The sequence below is a fragment of the Sorex araneus genome, chromosome 8 (genome assembly GCF_027595985.1).
Source record: "Sorex araneus isolate mSorAra2 chromosome 8, mSorAra2.pri, whole genome shotgun sequence".
Lineage (NCBI taxonomy): Eukaryota > Metazoa > Chordata > Mammalia > Eulipotyphla > Soricidae > Sorex > Sorex araneus.
Window position 1 is genome coordinate 45,069,770 of NC_073309.1, and position 21,874 is coordinate 45,091,643.

The following is a 21,874-nucleotide window of genomic DNA, read 5'->3' on the forward strand; positions in this document are numbered from 1 at the left end:
CAGGGAAAGAATCCCAGGCAGAGGAAAGGGTTGGTGAGAAGGCGTGGCAGCAGATGCAGCAGTCTGTGACGTGGTGGAAGCTCAGTGAGCCTGGGAAAGAGGATCTCTCTGGCATCGGGTGGGGAGAAATCAGGCCAGGAGACAAGGGCAGTGTCCAGGCCAGAGAAGGATTTGGGTGCTAGTACAGCAGGTTGGGTGTCTGCCTTGCACACGGCTGGCCTGAGTTTGATCCCAAGGGCTCCATATGGTCTCTGGAGTCCCTCCAGGAGTGTTCCCTGAGCACAAAGACAGGAGTAAGCCCTGAGCACTCCCGGTGTGGCACTCCATACAGGAGTGATTCATGAGTGCAGAACCAGGAGTAAACTCTAGCACTGCCGGGCTCCAAACAGTAGCAAACATGCCCCCCCCCCCCCCCGCCATGCATAACCCTCTAGTGAATCAATAAGTCAACCCCACTGGTTGATTTAATCATCATTAAAAAAAAGAAATAGAAAAAGCAAATAGGATAAAGGTGCCGTGTATGCGCAGGTGTGCCATGTTGCTATGGGCTGGGTCAGCAAATCTGGATCGCGATGGGCTGGACTCAGGGAAAAGGTGACTTCTGAACGCTCATCCTTTTACATTTTTCTGCCAAACTACTCCTGCAAGTCACCTGTCCTCCATGCTCCCGAGTGCCCCTGGGGACAGGAGCTCTGTCTGGGTCCTGTCTATGCCACTGGGAGAGGCACCCAGGGTTCTCCCCTGCAGGCTGCCTTTGAAGACCCTCGCTGTGGCCTGACTTCTGGAGGGTTCTTTCTCTTAACTCTTGATGAGCCTATGACATGGGCTCATCAAGGGTGCCCCTCAGGCCATGCATTGTAGGGTCCACCCTTCAGGGCATGGTGTGTGTGTGTGTGTGTGTTGTGTGTATGTGCTGAATTGTGTTTCTCCTTTGCAAAAAGGTACATTGCAAAAAAATTAAAAAATTTAAAAATTTTATTAACAATTAAAAAAATTTATTAAAAATTTAAAAATTTAAAAAATTAAAAAAAATTATTTTCGGATCTTGGGATAGAGGTGTTACTGGTCATGCTCTCCACCCAGACGAGATCCCGAGCAGCCGCACATAAAACAGCTCCTCTGCTCCTTAAAGACTATGATCCTGGAGGGCTACTAATCATTTTTGGGCACCCAGCAGCTTCTTACAGAAATGCATCTAAACTGTGAACTGAGCTACAACCCCATGCTGCCCCGGGAGGGGGAAAGGTTTTTCTCCCTTGACCATTTTTTTCAGTGGGGGTGGCAGCAGCAGCAGCGGCGGCATCCACGTGGCGACCGCCATCTTCTAGAACCCACTACCCAGAGGTACGAGTTTGCAGTGACGTGGCACGCAGGAGATCTTGGGATGGGGGTGTTACTGGCATGCTCTCTGCCCAGACGAGATCCGGAGCAGTCGCACACGAAACTGTGAACTGAGCTCAGAAATCTAAAACTGTGCAACCGTGACAGCTCATATATTCTTCATTCTCAACAATGGAAAACTTATCAAACGATACGGTGAGACAGTGACCTTTTCAGCAGGTTTGATTGTTGGGGGAAAATTCTAAGTAATAATAGTATTCTGTTGAAATATTGAATGTACTCAAAGTATAGAGAATAAAGTGAAGATCATTAGCCACAGAGTGGGGAGACCAGAAGGGGGGTGTAATGGGGTTCTTGGTGGTGGAACATGTGCACTGGTGAAGGGATGGGGATCTGATCATTGAGTGACTTGAACCTGAAAGCTTTGTAACTTTTTTCATGGTGATTCAACTAAAAAAATTATTTTCATAAAGTTGTTCACAATAATTGATTACATTCAATATTTCAATACCAATCCCACCACCATTGCAGCTTCCTACCACCATTATTTCAAATTTTCCTGCCACCACTCAAGCCTGCCCCACAAGCAGATGCTAGATAATTTATTTTGTATTGCTTGTTATGAATAGCAGGAGATGTCCATGCTACTGGAATTCTTTTTTTTTTCTTTTTGGGTCACACCTGGCAATAACAGGGGTTACTCCTGGTTCTGCACTCAGGAACCACTCCTGGCGGTGCTCAGGGGATCATATGGGATGCTGGGAATTAAACCCGGGTCGGCCGCGTGCAAGGCAAATGCCCTACCCGCTGTGCTATAGCTTCAGCCCTCATGCTACTGGAATTCTAAAATTTTAAATAATTGAGGTCTGGATAAATCTCTGTAGCAAGCTGCTTGGTTCTGAGATTCACCTGTGAGTCTTTGGATCATGACTGTTAATGCGTTTAAATGGCACCCGGAGGCAGTTCGTGGGCATGACAACCAGGATATCGTTATGGGGGGGAGATGGGAAGGAGCACCCATCCTGATCCCTTGAGGCCTGGCATTTTCAGTCACTGGTCCCGTGTATCTGCGTTTTTCATTGGGTTCTGGAGGTATGTGGCTGACAGGATTTATAGGGGACAGGTGAGGGACGACGTCTGCTCCTGTCTAAGGTACCTGGTGAAGTTGGCCTGGTGCAAGGTCAGAGGCATCTCTGCAGTGAGCTGCTCAGTTCTGAGATTCGTTTGTGAGTCTTATGTTGAAGTCTTAACCCCAGTCACTTATGCTCTATAACCACTGTCCTTTTTTATTGTGGGGCCACACCGCAGTGCCTCAGGGCTAACTCCTGACTCTGTGGTCATTCCTGGTGGTGCTCAGTGGGATGCTGGGGATTGAACCTGGGTCTCCTACATTCCAGGTCAAGCACCCTGACTGCTGTCCTTTTAAGGAGACAGTCATGTGAAAACACACACGCAGGGAGAGAGGTGATAATGAAGGCAGCATCATAGGGCCACCTGCCAAGGAACCCCCAGGAAGATAAGCAAAACAAGAGCTCTAAGGACAGTGGGGAAAGACTTCCCTACAGCTTTCAGAGGGAGCAAAATCCTGCTGATGGCTAGTGTGTGTGTGTGTGTGTGTGTGTGTGTGTGTGTGTGTGTGTGGCGACACGCTGGGTTTTGGGGCGACAAGTGGGCTGTTTGTTTTGCTCCTGGCAGTTTTCAAGGACTGGAGGAGTTGGCTACAGTCAAGAAAAGCACTTTAACTCTGGACTCTTTCTCCGTCCGCCTGACAATTTCTTGGCTTGTGGGCTTGCAGCCTTTGGAATGGTTAGACAGTGTTTTTTTTCTCTTTTTCTTTTTTGGCTTTTTGGTTTGGCTTTTTTTTAGGGGGGAGGGTTGTCAGGAGTTACTCCTGGCTCTGCACTCATGAATTACTCCTTGCAGAGCACAGGGGGAACAAATGGGATGCCGGGAATTGAATCTGTGTCGGCCACATGCAAGGCAAATGCCCTCCCTGCTGTACTCTCTCTCTCTGGCCCCCAAACAATGCTTTTATATCATTTTATAGCACCTAGCTGATGGCACGGGGTTGGTGTGGCCATATTAGCAAATGCATGCAAAGGGCTCAGCGCAGAACTGGCACGTGTTATGAGCCACCTGTAGCTATTGGGGTCAAGGCAGGTGTGCGCGCGTGTTCGCGTACATGTGTGCAGAAGCATGACTGTATGTCCATGTGTGTGTTTGACATGCTCTAGAATCTCTTGGTTTAGCTGTGGACATAAGCTAACCAGAGACAGTACTTTGCTCTGTCACCCCCACAGGAATTTGAGAGTCAAGGTTGTACAGGGAGTCTAGAGGAGGAGGAGAAGAGAATTTGGGCCATTCCTGAAGGTGCTCCAGGCATACTCCTGCCTCTGTGCTCAAAATTACCCTTATGGACTTTAGGAGACCACCCATGGTGCTGGGGATCCGAATCAGGGTAGCAGCGGCTGCAGCCATATGCAAGGCAAGCACCTTCCCTCCTGTCCTATTTCTCCAGCCCAGTCACTCAGCTTTTAAAGCTCTTCGGCTCTGGGGAGGCTCACGAAGGCCCAAAGGGTCCAAAGCAGAGCCAGGATGGGAATCCAGGCTTGATTTTGTACCCAGAGTTCTCTCCTTGCAGCTTTGATCATTGGCTTCCCAAGCTCCAAGGCTGAGAGCAGCCAGTGTGGACATGAATCCAGCCTTTGGTGGCTAGAACTCGCTCTCTCTCTGCACCCTTCATAATGCCTTGCTGGAGCTCTGCCGCTTCGTCCTTTCCAAGCGTCAGTTTGAGGATTACTGAGATTAATATTTGTTTCCTCCTCTGTGTGGATCAAAGACCAGCAAGTGAACTATGTTTATGGCCCTGAGAGGCGCCTCACTGGCAGACCCCTACTACCTCAAGCCCCTCCTTTCTTCTCTTCTCTTTCTCAGAAGTGTCAGCTGGGAGAACTCACATTAGCTCTGGCAGGGAGTGGGGGAGCCCCTCGTGATCAAATTCTGAGCATCAAGAAAGATTCTGGCACTTGTGTTTCCCAGACTTACTTTTCGGGGTGGGATGGTCACAGCTCGTAGTGCTCAGGGCTTACTCCTGCCTCTGTGATCAGGGATCACTCCTGGACATCTTGGGGGGATATTATGGGGTGCTGGAGATCAAACTTGGGTAGATAGATCCCTACCTACTATACTATTGCACCAGCCCGAGTGTTTCCAATAGTTGTTTTTTCTTTTTTTTAATAAAGCCATACCTACTGGTGCTCAGGGCTTAATCCTGGCTCTGCCCTCAGGGGTCAATGACTCCTGGCAGGGCTGGGAGGACCATATGGGGTGCTGGGGATCAAACCCAACTTAGCATGCAAGGCAAATTCTCTACCTGCTGTATTATCTCTCAGTTCCTCTATTTTCAGTGCTCTAAAGTATACATACTTAGATACTAATACCAACATATTCCAATACTCTAAATCTAAGAATCTGGGCATCTGAGTTTGCAGGGATCAAACCCAGGATTCCTGCATACAAAGCAAGCACAAGAGCCTCTTGGAAGTCTCCTTTCTTTTTTCGTTTTTGGGTAGACACACCTTGCAGTTCTAAGGGCTTACTCCTGGATCTGTGCTCAGGCATCACTCCTAGTGAGGCCAGGGGAACCATATATAGTGCCAGGGATCCAACCTGGGTATGGTGCACAAGGTAAGCATCCTACCTGCTGCACTGTCTCTGGGGTCCTAGAAGGTTCTTAAAGGCACATGCACACAGAGGAATGAGTTTGACACTAAACTTGGATGTTAATTTGTGTGCTACAGGATGTGATTTGATGGATTATCCTCCTCTCCCTCCATTAAAAAATAATTCATCCATTCATGAATTCCCAGTTGCAAAAACACACAGTAAAGGAACCAAACAAACTTATGAATCATAGAGGTAATAAACCTGAAGGTTCTGGAGGACCAGGTTTCACTCCTCCTCTGAAACTCACCCCCCACCACCACTTTATTTAAATCTTGTGGCGCTTTGGAAACTTTGGGGCAGGTTTATGCAGCATTGGCTGAGAAGCACAGTGCTCTATGGGGGAGAGGTATTCTTTGCTGTTTAATATGCACACTCTTGAAGGCTGTCATTTCTTTCTTTACTAAATTTTGGGGTCATACTCAGAGATGCTCAGGGGTTACTTCTGGCCCTACACTCAGGAACTGCTCCTGGTGGTGCTCGGGGGACCGTATGGGATGCCTGGGATCGACCCCAGATAGCAAGCTCACTATGCATGGTAATGTATCTTCAGATCCAAGCTGTCACTTCCAAATGAACATGTAATCACTGACATGAGAGTAAGCAGGTGGCCCCCAGTCTGTGAGAGAAGATCCCAGATGCATCAGAGTGAGTCCGTTCATCTACTCAGGAGAAGGTGGTCACCTGCCTGTGTGAATGAGTGTGCACATGCATACACACGCACATAAACACACAAACACACACATACACATGCACACACAGAAGGTCTCAGCTGCACTGGGAGCCAGAAAGTGTTTCGGTCCCTCACTGGGAGTCTGATTCCCATCCCTGATCCTGACCAGATTGGACCCAGCAGTTGTACTTGGTGATGGTGGTGGGGTGTGAAGGCATTGTAGTGAAGGCAGGTAAGCACGAAAACGCCTTGGACAGAGCTAGTTGCATTTCTCAACAAATACACTAAATTGAGGGAGAGGATTTCTATAAACCATCTGCAGGAATGGGCTTCCTTTTGCATGTGCGTCCTTGCCCAAATCTTGCTTGTATGGAGTGGGACCTCAACTATAGGCTCAGGGCATTCTGAGCCCCAGCACTGCCGCCAGTGAAATGCATATAGGCAAGAACACTTTGCATCTTCAAGGTTTGTGAGCAGTAAGAGTGTGTAATGCTTTTAAGCATGGGGCTAACAACACCACCAGATCCAGGTCAGTAATTCATATCCGGTATTGCAGTTATTTATTACAGCAAGTCCCTGAGGCTCCTTTCTCTGCCTTTCTTCCCAGCTCTCATGACTCTAACAAGGTGAACAGTCTGTTCCTTCTTCCTCTCTACAAGCCCCCAAAGTATTTCTCTTGCCTCCTAAGGCTCCCACTTTCCTCATTCCCACACACAACCTTCAATTTGCCCTGCCTCTTGCCACGCACACCTGCAGGCTCCTCCCCTTCCACTCTCCCATTCCCCAACCACTATCCCATCCCTTCCCTGGCCCAACCCCTGCTCAGCGGGGCTGGAAGCTCATGGTGTAGGTTGGTGGGATGGTGGCGAAGCCCACGTTTTTGGGGGACAAGTCGATGTCTTGGGGGGCCTGTGGGGACTTGAAGCGGAAGTTCTGCATGATGGTGGTGAGGAAGAGGAAGAGCTCCATCCTAGCCAGGCCTTCTCCGAAACAGTAGCGCTTTCCTAAGGAGGGCAAGCAGGAGGGGTTGGGGACAGGTCCGCATGCACCCACTGTCCCCAAGGTGCTGGAATGGAATAGCCGGGCCCCAGGGCTTTCAGCACTTTAGTTCCCTTGAGGCTGAGATGGGCATAGAGCCACGGTAGCTGTGGGGATGTCACAACCACATCCAAATAGGCGGGCTGCACTGCCGCCTTCTTCCTAGGGGTCTGGAGGATTTCAGTGGCCTTGGACAAATCTCAGCCTCATCTCCTAAGTGGCACACTCTTCCCTTCCCATGTCAGGGGGCTAATGAGGGCTGTGGGCTGTGGTCTCCCGGCTGGAGAGAGATTTTAGGCTACACCCTAAGGAGAGGAGTGGGGTTCAAGGGAGTCCTGTAGGTAGGTAAGAGGTGACCAGTTGACAGACAGGGTTTCTCACCAAGGGAGAAGGGCACAAAAGCATCGCTCTTCTTAAACTGGCCTTTGTCATCCAGGAAGTGCTGGGGATTGAAATCTTGTGGTCTGGCGAAGAACTTGGGGTCCCTCAGCACGGAGCCCAGCATAGGGAAGACTTCGGTGCCCTGAAGGGACAGGGAAAGAGGACTTGTTTTAGGTTTGGCCCCGCAGTGCTGGGGAGCAAACCAGGGTTTGCTACATGCAAGGCAAGTGCCTTTTGTGTTTGTTTTCAAGTCACAGTTTGTGATGCTCAGGAGTTACTAGATGAAGTACTTAGGGGACCATATAGAATGCCAGGTATCAAACCTGGGTTGCTCGTCACTGTCACTGTCATTTGTCACTGTCATCCCATTGCTCATTGATTTGTTCGAGTGGGCACCAGTAACGTCTTTCATTGAGTGACTTATTGTTACTGTTTTTGGCATATCCAATATGCCATGGGTAGCTTGCCAGGCTATGCTGTGCGGGCGCAATACTCTTGGTAGTTTGCCGGGCTCTCCGAGAGGGGTGGAGGAATCGAACATGGGTCAGCCACGTGAAAGGTGAACGCCCTACCGCTGTGCTATCGCTCCAGCCCTTGCGCACATTTGCTCGTGTGCAAGGCAAATGCATTTCTTGCTGTACTACTGCTTTGGTCCGACTAACATCTGTGCTCTCTCTTCTGAGCCTGAGGAGGGGGCTAGATATAGCTTCAGAGTAGGGGTTTGTTGTGCTGAAAGCACCTGGAGTTGGGGGTTCTTTGAGGGAGGCTCTTTAGTTGGCATTTGAGCAATATCCCCGAGACAGGAATTTTTTTTTTTGGCTTTCTTTGGGTCATACCCAGCAATGCACAGGGGTTACTCCTGGTTAATACACTCAGGAATTAACTCCTGGTGGTGCTCAGGGAACATATGGGATGATGGGAATCGAACCCGGGTCGGCCGTGTGCAAGACAAACATTGTACCCACTGTGCTATCACTCCAGCCCCGAGACAGGAATTTTGGGTCCATGGGGGGTCTCTCTTTGGAGACAGAGGGCTCAGGGAACTTGGTGGTTCCTGTTTCCTGAGGCCACGGGTCTGGGGGAGATACAGGGTTTGGGTATCCCTAATGGGAGGGATGGAGGGAAGGACAAGGGGAATCTCTGATTATGAGACAAAGGCTGGAGAATGCCTTTGCCTAAGGGAGGGGCAGCTCCAGGGACACAGAGAGCAGGTGTGGAGGTCCCACAGGCTGGGGTTGGGCAGCACCTTGGGGAGGAAGAAGCCACGGAACTTGGTGTCCTTGGTGACTCGGCGGGCCAGGCCCATGGGGATCATGTCTCCGAATCTCTGGATCTCGTGGATCACAGCCTCCACATAGGGCATTTTGGCTCGATCCTCAAACTTGGGCTGGCGGTTTCTGCCAATCACCCGGTCGATCTCCTCATGGACCTTGGCTGGGGAGAGGGGACAAAGTCTCTGGTTATTGGAAGGTAGAGCTGATAGGTGTCATGCATGATAGCCGTGTGTGATGGGGCCAGTAACCGTGTCCATGGCTAGACTTGGACCACATGCAAGGTTGGCTCAGGGTCCTGGTTTACCAGGTGATGCCAGAATCAGAGTCTGCCAGTAAGCAGGTTTCGGGGAAAGGCAGGCGGGGGGCCCTGGGTGGGCTCAGCACATGTGTTATTTATCAATCAGTTTGGACACAGCTACTTTAAACAGTGTCTGTAACTCGGCTGGTGTCTCTGTGGGCTATCTGCGGATTCTCTGAGACCCTTGGGGCCAGGTGAGTTTTGAGGGTCTGGTGGCCCCTTTTCTGGCCTCCTGCAGCCTTACCCTCCACATCGGGGTGTTTCATGAGCATCAGGAAGCCATAGCGCATGGTGGTGCTGACCGTCTCAGTGCCCGCGAAGAAGAGGTTTAGGGTGGTCATAACCAAGTTCTTCATGAAGAACTCAGTGTTGGGGTTCTTTTGCTCCTGCAGGGAGAGGGAAGCTTCAGGCTGGGCCCACAGTCCCTGTGGGCTTTGCCCTAGCATCCACAAGTCTCAGATACAGAATGGGAGAAGGACCCCACTCCATTCTCTCTCTGCACTCCAGGCCTTTGATGCTGGTTTGACCAAAAAGGCTCTCGGATGCTTTTTGTCCAGTCTGTGTGAAATTATTATGTTGTCCTTGTGGTAGGAATGTTTAGAAAGACAGGTGAGGTCAAAGATTGGAAGCTTGTCAAGTGAGTGCCGATCAAAGGGCAGTTAGGATAGAGAAGGGATTAGAATGACAATAATAGTTGGAAATGATCACTCTGAACAAGAACTGAGTGCTGAAAGTAGCAAAGGGATATACATGATAATCTTTCAGTACCTGTATTGCAAACTATCATGCCAAAAGGGAGATGGGTGGAGGCTCTTGGGACATTACATTACTGAAACCCAATCACAAACAACTTGTAATGTGTGAACTGTATCTCACTGTGATTCAATTAAAAACAAAAATGAAAGAGAGGGCAGGAGAGAACGACAAAGAAGGACCAAGCTAGATGATGGACCCAGGTGGCATGAGCGGAGTCAGAGAGGACTAGATGCATCTTCCTAGACATAACTTTGTTTTGTTTTCTTGTTTTTGGGCCATTGGCAGTGGTCAGGGCTGACTCCTAGCTGTGTGCTCATGGATCACTCCTGCCAGGGCTCAGGAGACCATAAGCAGAGCTGGGCATTGAACTAAGGTGGGCTGCATGCCAGGCAAGTGCTCTACCCCTGCGCTATTGCTCCAGCCCTGACACAGACAGTCTGATGCGCCAATATCTTGTCCTCAGGTGGCATCATTTCCTGATTCTCTCCTCTGAACTTTCCAGTTCTATCCAGTGTCCTATCCTGTCCTAACCCATAGACACTGACCTTCGGGGCCACTGAGCACAGGTGTCACTTGTTTACAGAGACATTGGGAGGCAGGAACAAAGTGTGCTGGAGTCAGAGACCAGGATGTGAGCCAGGCGCCCCGCTTCTAGGCCTCATTTCTCCAGCAGTGACTTCTCCTCTCATTACCTCTCTCCTTTTCTTCTTTTGTAAAATTGGGGGCCTGGGCACGTAGTGATAGTACAGTGGAGGGTTCAATCCTGGCCTCCCTGAGCACACCAGGGTGAGTGACTGCGGAGCACAGAGCCGGGAGTAAGCCTTGAGCACTGCTGAGTGTGGCCTTCAAACAAACAGATCTCTCTCACACACAAAGCCAGGGGTGGTGTGCGTGCTGACGGGGTGAAGACTAGTGGGTGCTGCCGTGGGGCAAGAACATGGGTGCAGGGGGTGCTTGCTCTGAGGTTTCTTGCCCTGGAACTGATTTAGAAGCATGATGATGAGGTGAGGTTGGAGGGCGGAGGTTGGAGTAGGTGATAGTGGGGAGGGCCCCCCACTCCCATCTCCCTACAGTTCAGGTGGGGCCGTACCTCCCGCATGCGGATGAGGAAGGAGTCAATAAAGTTCCGTGGGGAGTTGGGGTCTAGAGTTCGCTGGTTCTGCTCCACCTTCTTGGCGATAAAATCCTCCAGCCCCTGCAGTTCCTTAAAGGCTTGTTGCTGGGGCCCAGGCAGGTGCTTCATGACTGGGTAGAACATCTCATAGAGCTGCATGGAGGGAAGGAGGGAAGGCAGGCTGAGGGGGCTGTGCTGATGGCACCAGGCAGACCCCCAGAGGAGAGAATCTGTCTGTATGGGGAGTAGAAAGGAGTTTAAAGGCATTGATCCATCCATCCAAGGGGTTAGGTGCTTTATTGATGGATTAATTTTGGGGCCAGAAAAAAAAATCCACCATTGATTGTTTGATCTGTGAGCTGATGACAAGGCAAGTTTTACCCCCTTTACTATTACTCTGGCCTCACAAATTGATTACATATACATATTTTTTCTTTTGTTTTTAGTCCATATCTGACTGTGCTCAGGTCTCACTCCTCGGTCTTCTCAACCCCTGGCAGGGTTCCGGGGCCATATGGGATTCTGGGGATTGAACCTGGGTCCTCTGTGTGCAAGACCAGCCCTCTCTGCAGTACTAGGTCTACAACCCCAAGTGTTAAGTATTTAGGTGGGATGGGATTGTAAAGACCCCATGTTTTCACCTGAGTGAAAGCCAAAGACCCAGTCCAGGAAGTTTGGTGAGAAGAATTGAGGTACATATTTGGGTGTTGGATCTTAGTGTTTCAGCGATGCTCAGTGGAAGTGCTCAGATTTTCAAGTGAGGTTGGATTGAGAGACACCTGTTCAGGTGTGCTCAGGTGGAGACAACTGCCTAGGTATTTTGGGGATCAAGGGCACAATCATTAAAGTGGGGCTGTGTCCAGGGTTTGTAATGGGGGCTATGCCTGCTCAGATGTCCAGTTATTTACTTGGGCACACAGAGGGCATAGGACAGAGATTGAAGGGGCTGGATTGGGTGAGACTGGTTCAGGTGATCAGGGAACTACATCCAGGTGATTCCATGCTTAGGGGTCTTGGTATCCACCCATATAGACTCTCAGACATTTAAGTCGGCTGTGTAGGAAAGTCCCTATCTAGAGAGTTCGGCTGTGTAGATGGCAGATAATTTGGGTGGACAGGACGTTGTGGGACCAGGTGTTCAGGTTCCAAGGAGGTGGGCTGAGGGGGTCACTTGTCATGATTAAGAAATTCAGGCGGAAGGGCTGGAGTGATAGTCCAATGGGGAGGACATTTGCCATGCACACGCCTAACCTGGTTTTGATTCCTGGCATCCCATATGGCTCCTCTATCAATGACAGGAGTAATTCCTGAGTGTAGAGTCAGGAGGAACCTCTGAGCATCACTAGGTGTGACCAAAAACCAAAACAAGTTCAAATGAAGGGGCTGGGGGGATAGTAAATTCATTGGGTTAGAAATTTACCTTGCACGAGGTTGACTGGGCTAGGATCTCTGGCACCCCTATGGTCCCCTGGCACTGCACCCCTCTCCCCACAGAAGTGACCCCTATTGCAGAGCCCAAGGTAAGACCCCAGCACCACTCTGTGGCTCCAGACCAAAACAAAACAGAACAAAATTCATTTGGAAAGATGGAAGGTTGGCCTGGAGCACCTGCCCAGATGATGCTTGAGTTGTTGCTGGAGTGTCCCCCCTGCTTTGGCATCTGGGGGAAGGAGTTGGGCATCTACATGTCCCTGGAGACCGGTGTCCACTGTCCAAACCCCATGTGGGCTGGTTTTGCGGGGACCCCGGGCTACCTGGCCCATGGATGTGGCTGTGAACTGGAAGCTTCCCAGCATCATCCGCAGGAGTGACAGAAACTCTTTATCCTCATAGTCAAATCGGTCCCCGAAGACAATGGAGCTGATGACATTGGAGACAGTGCGGCTCAGGTAGAAGGTGGGATCGATGAAGGCACCTGTTCATGGATAAGGGAAGGGGGTGTGGGGAGAGTCACCTGGGTGATGGGAGGCTGCTCAGAGAACTCAGAGGGGACACTAGGGGGGAGCAGAGACCCAGGGCTGGAAGCCCCAGGGCTACCCCAACCTAGACCCCTTCTAATGCCATTCCTCCCCAGCCCTCCTCAGCCCTCCCTGCCTCCCCTCCTCCCCTCTTTCTCTTCCTCTGTCCACCTCCTCCCTCTCCCATCCTCCTCTCTCACCTTCTTCCCCTCCTTGGCCTCCCTCCCACTCCCTCCATCTCCTCTTCCTTAGAGTCCCTACCTCTCCCTCTCCCTCTCCCCTCATTTTCTTTTTCTCCCTTTAACTCCCTCCTCTCTCCTCCCCTTCCCCTTTACTTCTTTCTCTCCTCCCCCTCCTTGGCTTCCCTCCCTCTTTTCCTCCACCTCTCCTTCCTCCTCCTCCCCTTTCTCTACTCCTCTGTCCCATTTCCCTTCCCCTCCTCCCTCCCTCTATTCTCCTTGTTTCTCCTCTTCTTGACCCTCCCCTCTATCTCCCTCCTCCTTCTCTTTTCCTCTTCCTCCAATCCTCCCTTTCTCTTCCTGCCTCTTCTCCTCTCCTTCTCTCACCCTCCTCTCCCTCTTCCATAGGCCTCCATATCCTCCAGCTCCACCTCTCCCCTCTCCTTCTCTTCCTTTGTCCACTTTCTTCTCCATCTTCCTCCTGGATCCTCTGCTCCCCTCCCCCCTTACTCTTTTTTAAAAAATTAAAAAAAATTTATTGGATCACCGTGAGATAGTTACAGGCTTTCATGTTTGGGTTACAATCTCACAATGATCAAACACCCATCCCTCCACCAGTGCACATTCCCCACCACCAATATCCCAGGTATAACCCCCTTTCCCACCCTCCCCTGCCTCCATGGCAGACAATATTCCCCATACAGTCTCTCTACTTTTGGGCATTATAGCTAGCAACACAGACACTGAGAGGTCATCACGTTTGGTCCACCATCTACTTTCGGCATGCATCTTCCATCCCAACTGGTTCTCCCAGCCATCATTTTCTTAGTCATCCCTTTTCTTTTTCATCTCCCCTTACTCTTGCCTCCCTCCTTCTCCTCTGCTTTCTTCTCCCCAGCACTGCCCTCTCCCCGCAGCTCACCTTTTGTGCCACGGAAGGCTTCGATGAGAAAGCCCGCCTCCTCCTGGATGCGCTCCTCGATGCCGCGCTTGCCAAAGCCAAAGTCCCGCAGCGTGGTGATGGAGAAGCGCCGCAGCTGCTTAGCGCGCTCGCCACTGCTGAAGGCCACGCCTGCGGGGAAGCGCGAGCTTAGGGGTGGGGTTGCGGGGGGCGCCAGAGGCGCGGGGTGGTAGTGCGGGAAGGTGGGTCTGAGTTGGAGCAGCGCCAGGAGCGGGGCAGGCTCATAGACGCGCACAGGGAACAAACAGGGCAAGCACAGGAGCGAGAGAAATGCTGGTGTGGGCAGGGGCCAGCAGGGTCGGGCAGCAGAGACTCAGCGATCAGGTTCTAACACAGAGAAGGTCAAACACAGAGGCAGAGAAGCTGGGAAAGAGGAAAAAGACACAGTCAGGGGGCTGGGGGATCCGGGTTCCAAAGCAGAAACTCCAGAGAGACAGAGATGGAAACAGGGGACAGGGATGAGACCACTAGGAATAGAGGGGAATCCTGGGGAAACTGAGGCTCAGGGGTCTTCATGGCTGCTGCACCTCACCGTAGCCTTTGGCAATCCAGTCGAAGGTGGCCTGCTCTCCTCGGCCACTGAACTCCTCCGCCTGGTCCACCAGCGCCTCCTTCACCGCGTCCTGACCACACAACACCACCACGCGCCGGGCGCCCAGGTACACGGTGAACACGGGCCCATAGCGGTCCCTAAGCTGGTGGACGGGAGCGTGGGGAGAGGAGGGCTCAGAGGGAGCAGTGCCCACTCAGCACAGAGCTGACCTATCCTGAGCCCCCTTGTCCCAGCAGGCCTGCCCTCCCCAGCCCCCATTCCCCCGCGGTCTGCACCTTCATGAGAGAATTGTACATCTGCTCCGTATTCAGCTGTAGGTAGTTCCCGATGAAGGGTAAGGGGGTCGGCCCGGGGGGCAGCTTGCCGGCCAGCTTCCTCTGTTGCCACACTGACATCAGCACCATGACGGTCAGGCAGGCCAGCAGGGCCACCAAGAGCAACCCGGAGACCAGCATGGTGGCTCTGAGTAGTGGCAGGCGCTGGGACTAATGCCTTTATACTTCTTGGGCGTGCAGAGTGGACCCCTGTCCTGGTTATGTAACTTTGTTTCACCGCCCAGCTCCATTCCTGTGCCCGCCTCCTCACCTCTCTTGGCGCCCAGCCCCAAGGGGTGGAGGAGGAAGCCAGGGCCCATTTTCAGGGTGTGACCTGCAGGATTCAGGGGCCACTTCACAGCAGTGGACTTGTGGGGATGTGGGCGATGGAGACTGTAGAAAAATCCCAGATTTGAAATTCTTGGAATGTTTGCCGTCAGGTGCCACCACCTCCCTCCCCATTGGGATTTTGGATTTTGGGAGTCCGTTAGTGTGAGAGGGGACTCCAGAGTGATTGGGATCTCGGGAGAGAAGAACCCAAAGATCTGGTTTGGAGGGTGTTGGAATGAGACAGGTTGTGTTGGGGAGTGTGGGGTGTTTTGTGGGGATGAGAAGTGATGTGGATTTGAAGGTCACCAGGGGCCAGAGAGATAGCTCAGTGAACTGAGTGCATGCCAGGCTTGCTCATTTGATGCAGGGGTGTCAAGGTTCTACCCTTGGGACTGCCTCCAACCTCCAACTTCCCCAAAACATAGTTCTCAAGAGGGGAGATTCTAGGGAATGGGGGTTTTGAGGTGCCAGACGTTCTCAGGTGGGTAGATGTCGGGTTCTTGGAAGTGGTATATATGGGGAGTCTAAGTGGATCAACCTCTGACCCCTTACCCTTGATGTCCTTTTGATTTGGACACAGTTCCAGAATCCTCATCACATCCTCAAAGTGAGCCGGTCACTTAGAAATGCTCATCTAGGATTGGGAAAGGGCTAAAGTCCAGGAACAGAGTTGGCTGGGACTTTCCATTCCTTTCCCTGACAGGAGAAGACTCACAGATGGTGTCCATTAGTCTAGTCAGGCTGGCCAGGCCTTGGGAAATGAGAAGCCCCCAATTCTACTCCCCTGGCCCCCAAAACATTTTTGAACGGTGCCAGCATCTCTACTGGAGAGGATCTGTATCCCACGGCCATTGTCCGGAAAACACCCGGATGAACTCTTGTGGAGTTGTGTTACTCTCACATTCTCTGCTTTATCCCAGGTGTACTAAGGCCAGATGGCAGAGGGTGGGTGTGGCATGGGATGCCTCTATTTCCCCTCCTTTGCATCTCTTTTCTGGATTTGGATTTCCCCACAGTGGGCTGGGAATTTCTGGGGGAGGAAAGATTCTGCTTGAGTGTGAAGGCTGTTATTGGATGCTCTTAGCAGGGGGAGAAGGAACAATGGCAGGAGAGCTCTGGATAAATGTCAAAGTCTGGAAGAGATGGTGCAAAGGGTGGGGGAGTGATAGGGTGCTGGAGGGTGGTCTTTTTGTCCTTTCATCATTGCCTGAGGGCCCCTTAACCACCTCTGCCTCATTTTCCTCACTCTAAAGCCTAGGCCCTTAGGATATCCCCTTAGGATATTTCAAGGGGACCACAGGTGAAGAAATCGGTTCACAGCATGAGACTAGTAGGCTAACTGGGAACACAGGGGACCCCAGGAAGGAAGTGAGGTCAGAGGAACCTGTCAGAAATAGGTAGAAGGACTGGGGTCATAGTGCAGGGAGGAGGGCACTTGCCTCACATATGGCCGAGTGGGTTCGATCCCCAACAATCCATATTGTCCCCCAAACCCACCAGGAGTGATCCCTGAGCATAAAGGCAGGAGTAAGCCCTGAGCACTGCTAGGTGTGTTCCCTCCCCCCCCCCCACAAAAAGATAAGCATAAGAAAGCATCAAGCAAATTAAAGCCTGAATTTCCAAAACAACTATTTGGAATAGTTATTTAATAGTCATATAAAATATAAAATTCCAAAATGTAAAGGTCAAAGATATAAAAGCTAAGAATCTAGTCCAGACTAAAGATATTTGAAGTGCAGATATCTAAACTTAGAGCTAATATGCTCAATGATTTTAAATTTTTTTATATTGTATTCAATTTTATGCTTGGTAATAACCATACCCTACTTGTTATTAATAAAACTATTTAAGAAAGTTCCTTCTCCCACTTAATTCTCCTTGTTTTTTGGCTTGTGGGTCACGCCCGGTGATGCTCAGGGGTTGCTCCTGGCTCTGCACTCAGAAATTTGTCCTGGCGGCACTTGGGGAACCATATAGAATGCCAGGGAGTGAACCTGGGTTGGCTGCATGTAAGGCAAATCCCCTAGCTGCTGTACTATTACTCTGGCCTCTCCCCATTTAATTCAGATCATAAATGGATGTGGAATAGTTTTAAATGCTTTCTCAACATCTACTTACATCATCATAATGATTTTTAATTTTATTGTTATAGTATATTATATTGTGTCCCTGAAATAAACTTCACTTGGAGATAGAAAGCACAAACACACACACACACACACCCCAAACTTTCAAATAGACTAAATAACTAAATTAAAAACACAAAATCATATAACACATAGAATACAGCCTAGATGAAGCATTCCATATATGGCATAAATGATATTTGGAAGATTCAAACTCAATAACAAGGAAACTAAAGAGGAATAGAGCTATATTAAAATAATAAAAAAAGGCTATTGAAATTACTACCATTAAACATAGGGAGTATCATGTGGTGTTGAGTTCAGAAATGGAGGAAAAGGAGCAATGCTAAAAGAAGAGGTATGATTGGGACGGTTGGTGGACATTTTTTTTTATGTGTGATTGCCTTATAATTTGGAGCAGTAGCACAGCAGTTGGGCATTCGCCTTTCACGTGGCCCACCAGTGTTCGATTCCTCCGCCCCTCTCAGAGAGCCCGGCAAGCTATCGAGAGTATTGCGCCTGCACGGCAGAGCCTGGCAAGCTACCCATGCGTATTGGATATGTCAAAAACAGTAACAATAAGTCTCTCAATGAGAGACATCATTGATGCCCGCTCAAACAAATCGATGAGCAATGGGATGACAGTGACAGTGACAGTAAATAAAGAAAATAAAACCCTTTAATACAATATAATAAAATGTTTATTCTCATTCACACACTGTAAGTTTTCAACTCTGGAATTTAACATATATTGCATCCAATTTTATTTTATTTTATTTTTTTTGTTTCAACATTTATTGAGCACTTTTCAATGTGCCAGGCATGGTGCAAGGCGCTGGGTATAACAATGATTAAGACACAGTCTCTCAAGGAGCTCACAGTCTAATGGTAAACTACTGAGTAAACCGAGGCACAGAGTGGTAAATGACTTACCCAATGAGGTAGAGAGAGCCAGGGCAATGCGGGACTAGAGCTGGAGAGAGGGCCGGGGAAGTAAAAGAAACCTCATTCGAAAAGCAAAGGCTGCATACAGAAACATCATTACAAAATCTGCTCGCAAAAAGGTAAAAATAGCTTCCATTTTCCACCGTGACTGAATCCACGTCTTTCAGTGAATGAAGTCGTTACCTGACGACATCTCTGTATCTGCCCCCTTGAGGCAGGCCACCAGTCTGCTCGGAAACAGAACTGCAGAGAGCCTGGAATCTAATCTAAGCACTGGGAACCCTCCTGATTTAGCCCATGGACGCTGAAAGTATAGCGCGCATCTGGGGTACTTCTACATGTAGAAGTCTCGGGGGGAAAATTCTCCTCTAACCCTCCTGCAGAGGATTCTAATAAGTTATAGATACCACAGAAATTAGAGAATTTCTTACTCTCCTTATATACATTATTTTGGCTATACAATGGTGAAGCTTCATTTAGATGTCTCTTAAGCAATCTACACATTATACAGATATATACAAAGACATCACAGCGAGCTGCACGTGTTCAGCCACCACCACAGTCACGGACGGCAGGCAGGAGCCTGTATAAGGCAATTTCTTTTGTGATAATAACACATGATCTTCGAGGGAAAGGGTCAAGTCCAAGAAGAACCGTCTACTTTAGTGATACTCCGCGATGCAGTCATTTCAGCAGGCTAAAGGTCCGGCTCCCGGACAGAAAGCAGTGAACAGGCACGAGAGAGTTTGTTTCCAAATGCGGGAACCATAATTACCACGTCATCTAAGCAGCGGGTCACTCAAAGATGCCAGTGGCTCCAACGCTGCGACGGAGAATGCAGAAACGGCACGGCTGAGTTATTGCTCCTAGAATGAAATCTGACGCATAATTCATCCACTCGGGGCATCCAAAGGAAACCCAAGGCAGGAACTCTGAACTGTGATCAGGTGCTCACTTCAAGCAACTCCTCACCTGGCTGTGAAGGATTTTCCTCTTTATCAGGCTGCTCTGGGTGTCTGCTTTCAGAAGAGGAGGCCTTCACACCTTCAGATGTTTTATTATTTGAGTGATCCTGCTCCACTTCACATAAATAAACATCAATAGGTCCCTTGGTGCTCCTTATATGCACTGTAATAGAGTCCTCTCTGGGAGCTGGAACATCCAATCTGGTTTCTGCTGGCGCTTTCACTGCAATAACAATCTGCTCATGAAAAGCCTGAATACTGTGGATATCTTGATATGTCACATACGCTAATCTTTCGTTTTCTTTGTCATCCGTTAGCTCAAACAGCTGCTGAGCACAGTCTTTAATCAAGTCATCCAGAGCGTCCTCCATCGCCGACAAGTCAGAAAGCTCTTCCTGTAGCTTCTTTTGCTGGGGCACTGCTCCAAAACTGTTCAGGTCGGACCCTATCCATCGGATATGATTCTTGGATTTCTTTTCGACCAGCTCTATGCCGTCCAAGACGTTGGTGATGTCATACACTCTTCGCTTTCGCACCCCCAGCTTGGTCGCCACCTTGTTTAGGTCGAGAATGCCCCCAGGGGCAGATCTGACGAGATCCATGAATTTCCGAGTTAAATAGACCAGCGACACATCAAAACGAGGTCTCTTCACTTTAAGAGCTTTTCTCATGGACACATATTGCACATTATCTTCTAAATTAATTCTTATTTTTGATGGCAGCAGCCCCTCGACGTTGATGGGGTCTCGGCAGCGGCGGCGCACCGTCTCCTGCGCCGGGTCCACGAGCAGGCTGGGCAGTTTCCGCGCCGGCCGCTGCTGACTCATGCTGCCGCGTCCGTCGCCGCTGGCCCTCGCACCCCGCCGGCTCTCCCGCCTTCTCCCGCCCGCCCGGCTCGGGCACCGCCCCCGACCCGCCGCCGCCCGGGGCACACCCCGCAGCACACGGGGGCCCCCGCGCGGCCGCCTCCCGGGGGCGAGGCCTCGGGCAAGGCCGCCGGCGAACTCGGCCCGGCCCCACGACGCGGGCAGCGCGCGGGCGAGCGGGGCGAGCGCGTGGGGTCAGGGCGCCCGACCCGCCATGTTCCCGCATGCGCAGTGCCCCCCAATTTTATTTTATATTGGGATCTCTTTATGGTAATAATCATGCCTTACTTGTCATTAATAAAACTTTTAAAGAAATTCTGTGCTAATATATTTTGGAGTTTACATGAAATAGGTAAGGCCAACTTATGTAAATATTCCCCCCTATACTTCATGTAAACTGTATATGCTGTGGTTTCTCTTGCAATAATTGTTGGAAATGATCACTCTGGACAAGAGCTGAGTGCTGAAAGTAGGTAAAGGGATATACATGATAATTTTTCAGTATATGTGATAATCTGGCAAACCATAATGCCCAACAGGGGAGGGAGGAATGGAGAGAGAGAAAAAAAAAGAGAGACAGAGACAAAGACAGTAACAGACACAGAGAGACAGAGAGAGACAGAGTGAGACAGAGAGTGACAGAGACAGAGAAGTGACTGCAAAGAGGCAGGCTAAGGGGGCTAGGGGCAGGAAACTGGGGACACTGATGGTGGGAAATGCACACTGGTGAAGGGAATGGAGTTGAAACACTATGACTGAAACCCAATCGTGAACAGCTTTGTAACTGTGCATCTCACAGTGATTCAATCATTTAAAAAAGAAGATATTCAAATATTAAAAAACCAAAATAAAACACTATGGTTTGCAAACTTGTTCATGAGAATTTGTTATAGGTGTTTAATATTCCATTGGTGGACATCTTAATCCATATCGTGGGTTTGAGACTAGATAATGCTATGATTGCAGATGTTGGTCATTGCTTTCTGGTTATGGAAGATTATCTCTATATAGCAGGTGCCTGAGCTCAGGGGAAAGACATATATTATGAAAAAGCAGTATAGAGAGAGAGAGAGAAGGCCAGGGCTGTAGGGGGGTAGGACAGTAGGAAAGGCACTTGTTTTGCACACGGCCAGTCTTCGTTCACTCTCCAGCATCACAGAGGGCCCCTGAGTCAGGAGTAAGCCTCAAGCCCCCCAAAATGATGAAAGAGGCTGATTAGCTTTTATGTCTCTATGACACAGGTTCTGAACAAACTCTCAATACCTGCTAAAACATCCCAATTGGTTAAGCCTTCATGACCTTAATCAAAAAAGGGGCTCACGACAGAGTTGCACATGGAGATCTCACTAGACGTTTTTTTGTTTTGTTTTGCTTCTGACCATCCCCATTCCTGGTGACGCTCAGGAGTTACTCCTGATGATGCTCAGGGGATCATATGGGTTGCCGGGGATTGAACTTGAGTTAGCTGCATGGAAGACAAATGCCCTCCCTACAGTACTATGTATGCAGTTATAGACTTAAATAAGACACTTCCTACATGGAGCCAAGCGATAGTACAGCAAGGAGGGCGTTTGCCTAGCATGCAGCTGACCAGGGTTCAATTACTGAAGTTTCACATGGTCCCCATGCACCGCTAGGAGTAATTTCTGAGTGCACCTTCAGGAATGAGCCCTGAGCATTGCTGGGTGTGCTGCAAAAAAAAGCCAAAATGCCAAAAAAGAAAGACACTTCCAATAATCACAATGCAACTACTCACTCAAAGGTAGGAGATAAAATCAGTCTACTTAGAGTAGCTCTGGGAGTATCGTCCTATCTACATGGCCACTGTCACAGCTCCCATTACCCTGATCTATTCCCCAGCAAGCTTCGACGCCTTAATAAAATCACACACCAATTTACTGGATAAACTAGAAAAAGTATTCAATTCCTTGAATCATCCATTTGACCACGATTGAATCATAGAAAGAGACAAGTACACTTGCCACCATACAAAGTGGTCGGTGTAGTCTATGAAATATGAGTCTGAAGGCCCCTCTCTGCTGGGATCACCCAGCACAGGATCAAACAATCAGAACGTTT

At 49.7% G+C, this 21,874-nt stretch overlaps 2 protein-coding genes across 2 annotated transcripts; both read right to left on the minus strand.

Moving 5' to 3' along the window:
* Positions 1-6,280: 6,280 nt before the first annotated feature.
* LOC101554265 (cytochrome P450 2A13-like) lies at positions 6,281-14,704 on the minus strand. The gene is made up of 9 exons (XM_004620724.2): positions 14,525-14,704; positions 14,229-14,391; positions 13,658-13,807; positions 12,353-12,513; positions 10,575-10,751; positions 8,973-9,114; positions 8,403-8,590; positions 7,157-7,298; positions 6,281-6,741 (listed from the first exon to the last, which is right to left on the minus strand). The coding sequence occupies exons 1-9, from the start codon at positions 14,702-14,704 to the stop codon at positions 6,560-6,562; spliced, it is 1,485 nt and encodes a 494-aa protein (XP_004620781.2). The 3' UTR covers positions 6,281-6,559.
* A 3,100-nt stretch (positions 14,705-17,804) lies between these two features.
* On the minus strand, positions 17,805-19,915 carry LOC129406786 (transcription factor E2F6). The gene has a single exon (XM_055145673.1). It carries the CDS (start codon positions 19,754-19,756, stop codon positions 18,908-18,910), a length of 849 nt encoding a protein of 282 aa, XP_055001648.1. The 5' UTR covers positions 19,757-19,915; the 3' UTR covers positions 17,805-18,907.
* Positions 19,916-21,874: the final 1,959 nt, after the last annotated feature.

Coding starts and splice junctions, on each gene's coding strand:
- LOC129406786 (XM_055145673.1), bottom strand. CDS start 19,756: ATGAGTCAGCAGCGGCCGGCGCGGAAACTGCCCAGCCTGCTCGTGGAC.
- LOC101554265 (XM_004620724.2), bottom strand. CDS start 14,704: ATGCTGGTCTCCGGGTTGCTCTTGGTGGCCCTGCTGGCCTGCCTGACC. Junction 8,591..8,972: donor GAAACACCCCGATGTGGAGG/GTAAGGCTGCAG, acceptor CCCTCTCCCCAG/CCAAGGTCCATGAGGAGATC. Junction 6,742..7,156: donor TTTTGTGCCCTTCTCCCTTG/GTGAGAAACCCT, acceptor TGCCCTCCTTAG/GAAAGCGCTACTGTTTCGGA.